The 11684-nt window shown below is 44.2% G+C and overlaps 1 protein-coding gene across 4 annotated transcripts in view; it reads right to left on the minus strand.

The window, feature by feature from the left end:
- LOC116943861 (corticotropin-releasing factor receptor 2-like) overlaps positions 1-9249 on the minus strand; it is a 92268-nt gene extending 83019 nt beyond the window's left edge. For 2 of the 4 annotated variants that reach the window (XM_076068140.1, XM_076068139.1), the window contains exon 1: positions 7667-9249. In XM_076068140.1, coding sequence (XP_075924255.1) covers positions 7667-7708 — 42 coding nt within the window. In that variant the 5' untranslated portion in view covers positions 7709-9249. The remainder of the gene's footprint in view (positions 1-7666) is intronic. The other 2 variants (XM_032957130.2, XM_032957129.2) reach the window with 1 other exon arrangement.
- Between the last annotated feature and the right edge of the window lie 2435 nt (positions 9250-11684).

Genomic DNA, 11684 nt, shown 5'->3' on the forward strand with positions numbered 1-11684 from the left:
GATGCAGGCCCATCCCTGCTTTGTTTCTGAGATCTGACATGATCGGACGCATGGTGGGTAATTTGACCACAGCTGACAGTAATTGTGCTTTGGATTTCCACTAGGGGTCAATTGCCCAACTTTCCCCTCTCAAACTTTAGGATTAATAAAGTATGATACACGTTTTGAGAAGTACCGTACAAAGGTACCGACCTCTGCCACAGAGAATACAGAAATTCCACCATTGGCTCAGAGCTTCCAATAGAGGTAAATGTTGCCCCACGCGAGTTGATGTGGAGACACTGCGACCTCACCACGATGGAACACACTTCTGTACGGGGCATCCTCATGTTTGAGATCTCAGTAACACGATGCGATGTCGTTAAGGTACTCGTCTGCATCTATATTTATCGTAGCTGTCAAAGACACGAATGGCCTCGTGTAGTTGAGCATCAACATCTTCTTTATTCTTTACAGAGCAATCTGCCAGGTCGTCACACCCCCCACGCCGCGGCGATGGCCATTTTTAGTGTATTTTGGGTCACGAGATAAGGAATCTCAGGCAAAACAATGGGCAGTCCCTCCAGAAACAGGCAGTTGTCGAGACACAGCAGAGAGCAGCAGCAGCAGCCACATCGGTGGGAACTTACAGAATGCCACGAACAGACAAGTAGGCCTTGCCCGCTACCTTTGCTCTCTTTACACAACCGCCCGTTTGCAAAAAATGTCAACCAGCTGACAAAGCTAAGTTTAAGTGTTCCAAATATATATATAAAAAAATGCAATTCCCAACATTTTTGCAGTATTTCCTGTTGCTGCCAAAATGTCCATAAGGTAAACTCAGTGTCTCTCCCTGCCCAAGAAAATGAGTGTTTGGCAGCGCTCACATCCATGGGTGGCGCTGAGCCGATGGTGAAAGTTCCACATTCCAATGACAGGCGACAGTCTCTCCAAATAAAACAATTATTGTGAGATGTAGCCCACCATCGTTTTTGGGGACAATCAAACAAGTTTAATTGATTTGGAAGTCAACATTAATAATCCTATTAACTGGTAAATGCCATACAAGTGTGAAATATCCACCTCTCGGCTAAACATTCGCAGCATAGACGATCAGTGTGACGATCCTTGTTTGACACCGACTGAGTGAATAGTCTGACGACTTTTTTTTTTACATTGGTGCTGTCTACATTTTCTGAAGGCCAGATCGTGTTCAAATGACATTTTTTGTCATTTTGTAAGTTGGTTGGCATGGCAATGCAATGGTTAGCGCACTGCGCTGTGTAGCGCAAGCAACAAGAGTTACGAGTCCACGCTACGGCCAACATCAGTGGCAAGTGATATTTGAACCAGTTGTGGGTGCTGCTTTCATAAACCCTCACTGACCCGTGCGGTCAAGTATGCTGAAACGTATGCATGTATGTTGAACTTCTTTCTCACCGTACGTAGCCAACCGCGCTAATTGCACAAAAATGCTGTTCCACCTTCATCCAGTAGTTGATTGAGAAAGAGCTATTAATTACTATTAATATTATGAAAAGCACTGACCACTATCCTGTTAAACTGCATGATTGAAATGCTAAGACATTTCCACATAACCATAGTCCATTTACACGTCAAATAAATGCTAAAAGATGACCTATCATGCGAGGCATATTGTTTAATCTTTGTGAATATGGCGTTGCTCTTTTGCTTCCGAAGCCTTGAGTGAGTTATGGTGGTAGCTGACCCCGGCTGTGCAATGTGTCCTCGATAAGGAATACAATCGGACATAAACAAATAACATGATCGATGCATTGTTAACGCTTTCTTTGCACTTTACCTGATGATTGTTGTAAATGCCACTGTTTCAGTAAGTGCATTTTCATAATCGTAGGCGACAGGTTTTTGTATTTTAGAAACTTGCAATGATTTTTCAATGAGCCTCATGCAGATAACATTTTTGTGAACGAAAGATCAAAATATAAAAGGTCTATAGCAATATCCAGAGTAATGAATAAATCAAGAAACATAATTTTGACCCGTGTTATGGGATTTTTGGCTGCTTATTTAACCTGCCACAAATGTACCCATACCCACTCAATATGCCATAATTGATTTTTTTGCGTGGAATTTGTAGTTTGTGAGTGCCGTCCACCCTGTATGTTGGCTTTCATGGGGTACTTTGCTCTCACATGAACACACTGCATACGGATGACGTGACCCAACATACTAATTTGGGACCCTCCTGAAAAAAAAGGAGTTCTGATTTACCCACGGAGAATCAATGAGGCTGGCTTGATAAATAAAGGGTAGCTAGTATTGTAATGCATTATATAATAGTGCTATTGAACACAAAAGAACACGGGCCTTCATGTGGAAAGGATGACCCTCACCACAGGAATCAGTAATTTCCACCACTGACTTCGGGCTTTGCAATGACAATGAGACGCACACAATTCTCATTTGCCAACTGAGCTATAACTTGATTTGACTCTTCCAGTAAGTAAGGGTGCATTGAGAGCTGGTTAGCATGTACAAAATATATATACACCCATATACGAATGGTTTATCATTGCAGATAGAGTTACTTTTCAAATTTGAGATGGAGTCTAAGATAACGGCATGCAACAGCCATACACCGTTAAACGATTCCACCGAGTCTTCAACGTCCTCTCAACAGCAGATGGTATTCTCTGGTAATCCCACAGAGAAATAATTGCACAGTGGTCAAATTCAAACTTCCAGCTCCTTGCAAACTGGGGCTCTCGACGACTACATTGTCCAGACGCCTGGGCTACGGTGCATTACGTGCAATTAAATTTAAATTCAATGTAATGTTCATTTAGAGCTCATTGCGCCTGTTTATTCCTATAATTTGTTGTTACGTGGCATTTGATACCAAGACCGGGCAGATACATATCTTATAACTCAATGAGTGATAAATACAAAATATACTTCTGCCTTTCCATGGAGTTTTATTTTACCGCAGTTGCAGAGCGAAGGCCTGAAGGCCAAAGATGCCAAGTGGTCAGCAACAAACAGCACTATTGAAGGTGTAATTGAAAAGAGGTAATGTGTCTCTTGAACTGAGCGAGTTTATAAGAAACTTTTGCAAAAAGAGACAATGAGAGGGCATTCCGAAGTGGAGCAGTGTGAGAGGAAAAAGAAAGAGAAACGCTATTGTCCTGGAGTGCAGTGAGTGGGTGAGAGTGAGTGAGTGAGACTGAGGGAGAGTGAGTGGGTGAGAATGAGTGAGTGGGTTGAGTGGGTTTTACCAGGCTGGATTGTTTGAAGAGCTCACAAAATCCTTGAAAAATCTAGACACATTCCTATCATTGAGCTCCTCCGGCAGACAAGACTGCGTTGGCTGGGTCATGTAGCCCACTTGCCCAGCCACCACATGCCCAGCATCTTCTGTTTGGCCTCATAGAGGGGGCTAAACGGGCACGACATGGGCTGGAGAAGAGATGGACTGATGTGGTACCGGAGGATGTGGAGCTGAGCGGACTTGCCGACGACTGGTACCAGCGGTGTCAAAATCGGCCTCTACGGAGGAGGCTCATGAAGGATGCTACTGGGCAGTTGGAGGCAGTCGCCCTCCAGCAACAACGGAGGGCAAGAGGAGCGACGTTCACAACAACGAGCGGAGCGCCGGGCGGATAAAATTCAGCAAGTTGGCACAGTAGGGGGTACAGCTGGTGCATCTACCAATCATCTCAGTCAGCCGACCTATGGCACCTGGGTCTGTCCCGAGACCTCCTGTCAGCCAACCTTTCGACACTTCGCGATGCCTTAAAGTGCACCTAGCCTGGCACAGGTGCCGTTGTGACGTCACCGCGAATGGTGGGTATTGGTATTGGGTGAGTGAATGTGTTGTTGTCACCTGGTGGTGGTGGAACACATTCTGGCTGGAGGAATCAATGCGTAAATTTTGCAGAGACAGTAACCATGGTTGTAGCGATAGAGGATTGGTTTTACGTCAAACCACAGGCTCTTTATTACTGTGTTTTCTACTTAGTGCCTTTTTTGAATGTTGTAGATATGTGTTTTGATAGGTCACAGTTAAAAGCTTATATGGGTGCTGCATGGCACAGCTCTTCACAGTATTTTATAATGGCAGTGATTAGACAAGGATAGAGGGAAGAAACTAAACATATTTATTGCTCAAAGATTATACTAAATATTGTAACGGGCATATTGAATCAAAGCACGGACATTCAACGTATATAATAAATGCACGCTTATACTTACTAATGATGTATATGTGGCATTTGCATATTTAGCGTTTAACACATATATAATAGCAATACGATGTGTAATGTATAATTTTCAGCTCTTTGTCAATCCACTGCAGGGTGAAGACGTCCCTTAAATATATCATTCGTGTCAGGACTATGTGACAATTGTCAGTTTGACCATACTTCACCACGCCGGTCGGTGTGAGTTGGTGAAGGGGTGGTGGTGGGGGGAGTTGTGGAGTGGGGAATCTAAATGAGGTCACCGGGGGAATCAAACTCAGGTGGCCAGGTTCACTTCATAACAGCCTCGCGGACTATCCAGACTGTCAGTATGGAAGGTCCTGAATTGGGAATGTTTGGCCGATACCATTCACGAGTGCATTCCATGCCACGTGTACGGTTCGCGTCGATGAAATATGTACCGATGTGTATAATAAATCATATCGCAGTGCACGGTAATATGATGTATGCTTCGCGCGTACGTATACATATACACACACTTCACGATTATACACTTAGCTGTCTTGAGAGTAAGAGAGCACTATGTAACACAATAGCCTATGCACACGTATTCATTTTGAACACATTAACTCCAAACATCAATGCACTTATCGCTGACACCATTCGCGCACAATAGTGGAAAACTACTCGAGCATTAGACTTGGTGTCACGTCTCTTTTGGTACAACGAGTACAAGCACAGTCAGCACATGGTATCAAACAAAAAAAAATCCACATTGCGGAGGAGCGGTGGCGCAGCGGTTAGCGCACGCTGCGCTGTGAACCCGGTTGCACACGAGTTTGATTCCCCGGCTGTGGTGAAGGTCATCTGGACAGGTCCGAGGGACACGCCACCCCACCAACGCGGCACAGACCAGCGTGGTGAAGTATGGTTTAAACAACCACCTTTACCGACACGGCATAGGAGTAGGCTTTCAACTTAAAGCAGAGGATTGATTTGAGTGCGTTTCAATACAAAAAAAAAACGTTGTGGCAGCGCCTGGCGTGTATAAAAAGAATATGGCATGCTTGTACTGCGTTTGAAACTAAAGCCAGAACATAAAAACACGTTATGTGTGAGGCACATTGACTTCTGCTGTATGACATACAGAATGCATGCAACATAACATGTATACAGCAGCCTCCCTTCGTTTCTCAGTAAAAAAAAAAGTGCTAATTCCTGTACCTGTAGCAAACCGGTAACCGTTTCTACCATGCGGTTACCGGTTTTGCTATTTTTTTGTGCACCGATTTTAACAACCCTGGTTTGTACTCACGTGCATTAATGCATATGTGCGTGTATATTAAAACGCATACGCTCACGAAACAATTTAATTGCAACGTAGATTTCATTCATGAGTGAAACATAGGCAAAATGCAGTCACATGCGATGCTATTGCATTGCACTATATCGCATAGCATCACAAACAACTGGATGTCCGGTGCGGGCAAGACCCTATCACATTTGCGTCTAAGCACACATTATATCGCGACACTGCGTTCGTTCGCAGTGACGCACGAGCGCAAATAACAACAACAAACTCGACACATCCGTCAACAACAACAACAACAACAACTGTGACGTCAAAAGGGAAGAACACATATAATGGGCGACGTTTCAGTCAACGACCCTTCTTTATACGTGCTATCATTGGGCCACCACCTGCTATAAATTTATCTCATTTTAACAAACAAAAAAAGGTCGAGTTATTGAACGAGGTGCGTTCACCTTTTTGTTTGGTGGTGGTGGTAGTGGTTGGGGAGGGGTTATTTAATTGTGCGTGACTCTAGGCCGTCACCGCTGGGCGTGAGATTGGCGTAGTAGCGGGGCGCGCCCAGCAGGGGGCTAAGTGGCGGCGCTCCGCTCACGTGAGCGCAGTCGGTCGCTGAAGTTCTAACGCCCGATGCGTGACCGTTACAAGTGGGAATGTGGGTGGACGAGTGGGAAGGGGGGGGGCGAGATACCACAGTCTGAATGCATGCATGCTCAGCACATTAAAAATAAGAATAGGTTTCACTCTTCCTGGTAATGAAACAGGTGTTAAGATGTTCAAACACAGCGTGGTGTCCGGACTAGTACGTGTGCTTAATGCAAACCACAGTACTAGTACGTGTGGTAAGTGCAGACCACAGTGCTGGTACGTGGCGTTTGAAGATATTTTATTGCCAGAAAGGGTAAAACCTATACTTTGATACTGGCAAAAAGGTCCCGTGATATGCGCAACACAGTTTCATTATGCCTTGCTGGTGAGACCCAGAATGTCGAAACCGGTCCATAGTTTCCCCGCTTAAGAAAAATGCTGCTGGATGATATTGGTCTGAAAGGACAATAGGCCGATGGAGTGATATAATCACGGAAGGGGCTTTTGACTGTTCTTCTAAACAAAGACGGTCACTTGCATCCATCGCATGCTTTCAGATGCGCCTCTGCGGCCGTCTGGAATGCTCCTTTCTCCCGATATTAGGAAGACATGCACTTTGAAATCTTGATGAAAACTAATTTCTTTAGAACTGTTAGTTTGTTGTCCTTCCCCCGCACCTCCCATTAGCACCGTTGGCTACGCACGTTGTGAAAGAAGTTCAACATACACACGAATTGTATGTGTATGTGGAGAGATATTTAACTGACCTCTGCTGATATAGTTCATGGATAGACAAGGTGATAACATACATGTATTATGGAAAGTAGGTACAAAAGAATATTAATAATTATATAAAGAGAAACATTAGGATTCTTGGACATGTAATGAGACTGAATGCAACGCTTTGACTGGGAAAATTATAGGAACAAGAAACCGGGGAAGGCAGCGAATTAAGTACAGGAGCAACTTGTGAACAATTGGATGCAACTGGGAGTACCTAATGCAAAGCTCTCGAGTAAACATCATGGACAGGGCTACATGGAAGGGAAACCACGATCGTTGACGTATTTGCGAATAAAACACGACACTTTAAGAGATAATGAATAGAGTAGTTAAATTCATGTAGCTCAAAAAGGTACACAATGCAACTTTTAATTAACTTACCATACTTGATAATCGATTACAAAATGAGACCAGTTAAACATTTTGCTTTCTTTGGGCATGCTCCAAAGAACACCACCACAGCAATAATGTTCACACAAAAATATATTCCCCCCTTTACCCTTAACAGAGCTTTGTGGCAAGTGCTGTTAGCGAGCACCTATGAAGGCCGACACCGCACATGAAGAGGGTAGGTGTCCATGTCCGACCGCCTTTGTCTCCCCAGTGGGGATGTTTTATCCATCGCACCAGGTACTAATTTGAGGTCAAGTCGACCTATGGGAGGCCCAGGACAGGTTCAGACACTTGTCACTGGTGGTGGCCATGAGCGTGAATCGAACTCGGATCGCAGAGTTCGTAGCGCAGCATGCAAACCACTATGCCACCACTCCCCAGAGTGTCCACATACACACACACACACACGTGACAGTGCATCTCAACTCACCTGCGCGGTGCGGGCATCACGGGTGAAAGGGGGGCACCCCATCGTCGCGATCTTCACTGTGGTGATTGGTTGATGGATTGTAAAAGCTTAAGAATTCTTTTACTACATTTCACCCGCTTGGCTGCTATGCTATTGCACGCATGCAGCGTGCGCACAGATGTATACCTATCACAATCATGAGTTCTATCCTGTTCGGCTGCTCGGGGCTTTTGGGCAGTCCAGCGTCATGTGGCGTTGCATGTACAACGTAGCCTGTCAGTTCTGCTCAATATGTTCGGAATCTATGACCTATTAACAATATATGAACTACAATAGCAAAAGTTTGATAGACAGTATATACTCCAATAATACAACCCAGCAGAGTAATTCTACTCGAGGGGCCAGAAATAATAATTTTACAGCATAGTACGCTTACAGTTAAGCCAACAACGCATGAAACAGACGACTCTTATACTCTACATCTGTCCAGCTGTGTATAAACTTCACGGCTAGGCAAGACTCTATCCGTGCAAAACAGCAGGCAGCGATCTCCGTGCGTCTACGTGCTGCTCGCAAGTATGCAACCTCTCCTATAGCTCGTGGGCTGATTTTATCCACTGCCCGAGGCTCAAAACAGTGTTCACATATATTGTACTGCCATAGGCTTTTGGTTAATACCTGCACGCGTATTAGATTTAACCCGAGCACGTGAAAACTCTTCTCTAACTATTGCACAGTGGCAAGCACAATACCGTTCACGCCTTTTCCTGAAACATTAAATCATGAGCGCTTTATATTCGAATCATACGTAAAGCCACGGACTGTAAAAGCACGAGCTTGCCTTATACGATTGCAGCATATATCTACGCGCAATGCCCCACTACACTTGTGCTGTATCACAATTGAAAAATATAATTTAGGACAATTCTATTTCTCGATCGCTTAAACGGTAAAGTTGCACACGTTTCAACGGCAGATTACATGACGTTGCACACTACATTGCCACGAATATCATCCATAGCTACACAACGTGACGGCTGCAGTACAAACGCAATTAATGATCCCGCGTTAGCAATGCTGTAGCAGCACACACTGACCCACCACAATCTCGTGGGCTATTGCAGCAGCAACGGAATCAATCGGACGGAGCCCCCCTTTACAAAACAGCACGCGTGCACTTAAAATACACTTAAAATACAAATACCAACGTACAGAAACTACTAGCTACCTCCACCCCCCCCCCCCCCCAAAAAAAAAAGCACCTTGTGCCCTTTTTGTAGTTATAAACACATTTATACACAGCAGCAGCAGCAGGCGAAAACAACTGTATCCTCCCTCAAGGCTTCCCTCCGCACGGCTCTTCTGAAATCTTCACACCTTCGATCTGGGATTGATGATAGACAGAGTAGTGCTGGGCTGCGGAGATGCGGGTACAATGGCAATACTTTTCCTTCGTGCTAAACATGTGCGCCCGAGACCCTCGGATGCGGGGAGAGCTTCCGCTCATGTTCTGCAGCGACTGCGCATTTTATTTATGAGCTCGGCAGAAAGAGGCAGGGCTGGGGGTGGCCGTGACTGTAGGCTGCCCACCGCAGTGACTGCTCCGACCTGGGTGGGTGGGATTTTGGGGGTGAGTGAGTGTTGACATGCGCTGAGAGAGAGACGGGGGGGGGGGGTAAGGGAAGGATTAAGGCAGGGAGATTGGCTGCTCTGCCTAATGTGAGAAGAGAAAAAAACAAATCACAAATCAAATGCATTCAGTGAGTTGCCAATTATAATTGGATATTCGGCTGTAGTTTTATATGGGACCGTTAACAAAAAAGTACTGTACAATTCCGTTTAAGATGCCCAGTCTATTTTGCGCGTTTTATTTTGTTGAAACGTGAATTAAGCTCGCAATAAAGGTTTTTGGGTTAGATCGCGTCAGTATTAATGTTGTGTCGTACCTCTCCGCCACCCCACACAGCCAGTAATGTTTGTCACGTAAACAACGCTCCAATTCGTTACTCCTTCAGCCCACCGGTGTGTTGGAGAGTAAATCCACATTTACAATTTGAGTAGTACGACGTTTCGCTGGTAATTACATCAACCAGCATCATCGGGCGATTTGCCAGAATCGTGAAGCCATCCACCTGCTTTCGGTGCAGAAATTAGAGGCAGGGGAGGAGCGGGGGTTATTGTAACATTTAATTAGTATGTGTTTCCTCTGTAAGTAATTGTAATTGCAAGCTGTCTTCTTCTTCTTCTTCTTCCTCTTCCTCTTCTTCTTCTTCCTCTTCTTCTTCTTCTTCCTCTTCTTCTTCTTCCTCTTCCTCTTCTTCTTCTTCTTCGTCTTCTTCTTCCACGCGTTTGTCCCACTCAGTCGGGTCCGCCGTCCCTGCCAACCTTCTGCAGTTATTTGAGAAGCAACGGTGATGTGCACAATTAAATCAGATTATTGTTCGCTGCATTCGAAGGCATACACAATATAAATGTGTCCTGCTCGAAAATAGGATACATTTTTGATTAGGTGTACTTTGGCCTTATTCAATTTATAGCTTATCCGTACGCCTTTTAAGAACACATTTTGAATAAAGCGGACTTTTTATAGAATAAGATGCCAATTGTAAACCGAGCACGGTCACAATAAAAAAAATAAATTAACTTTGATAAGTAAACAAAAAACATGTGTCCTTTATTACTGAATGGCACGTAAAAAGCATCCATGCGATAAAATAAGATGTACAGTAAATTGTTATCCGAGCTTTAAACATGGTATCTGTGAATGCATTTTTTTTTTACATTCAACTGATTTCGAATTACTTTTTTTTCTCAAAACAGCAGCATCTGTAGTTTATTCCAAAAGCTCAGTGCATATGTGGAATTTACCATGGCTGTTTGTAATGCCTGTTCAATACTTAATTTAGGTGACAGTACAGTACAATGCTCGTGCAAAAGAGCATTGTTCATGGCCTAAAACAATTGGTGTAAATTCCACATTCCTATGTTGGGAGCCAGTTTATCCATGACGCCTACTATTTATATATATAAAAAAAATACATGCAATAAAACCGGTATCGGAAGAAAAACATCCCAGTACGTACTGCAAAATTGCCGGGATTACACAAAGCAACATCGCCTCCTGTTGCGAAACTTGACAGGAGCCTAGTGAAAACGAATCTTGAGACTGTGAGGTTTTTCTGGGTCAAAAAAAACCCCGATATAAACATAGAGCACCCAGAGACACGACCACGGCTTCATGGGGATGAAGAGGACAGGGACGTCAGGAACCTACTTGCTATACTGCCTCCTAGTGGACGTTACCAACGAAGAGAGGGGTCTTTCACACAGACGTCATTCAGCTCCGTGTGAATGGCCAACATTCAACTCCGTTGCACTCGAATCTACGACCACTGGTACCGTGCACGACACATGCTCTAATTATTTGTGATGCGTCAATGAGTGAGCCGTTGTAAAACAAACGAACACGTTGGTAAGGGCTTAAGTAAATAATGTTTAATGTAGAAGCCTGCATGCCTCGTTTCAGCTCGACCATATGTGCAGGTAAAATGTGTTTAAACCATGCAACCTTGGGATGGAATGTGACGCATTGAGTGTGCATACTAAATGTTTTCTGTGGAAGGTCAGCCAGCCGCTCCCCCGCCCCCAAAAAAAAAAACCTCACGGTATATTGTATTTTCTCAGCAAGGTGAGACCCATTTCTCTTAAATTTCATATGATTTCTGATGCGGCAACACTTTCCATAACAAAACCAAATGTCTATTTTATGTCTGTTGTTTAACCATGAGAGCGACCTGGAAAATGCAACTTCAAAGGTACAGTTTTTATTTTGTATTTTTTTTGTGGAGGGTGGGGGGGGGAGTATGATATTCCTTTCACAATACCTAAAACAATTCAAATGTCAAGGTGTACCCTGCCGTTTCTTGCTCACTCCACTGCTAGAGGGAGCTCTTGAGGATATTTAGATGTATTCTTCCATGCTGGTTAGACATCTTGGAAAAGGTAAAAGTTTTCACGCTTTACCCCACCGCACGTGACT

Source organism: Petromyzon marinus, chromosome 19 (genome assembly GCF_048934315.1).
Source record: "Petromyzon marinus isolate PM22_M1 ecotype Great Lakes invasive population chromosome 19, UKy_Petmar_22M1.pri1.0, whole genome shotgun sequence".
Lineage (NCBI taxonomy): Eukaryota > Metazoa > Chordata > Hyperoartia > Petromyzontiformes > Petromyzontidae > Petromyzon > Petromyzon marinus.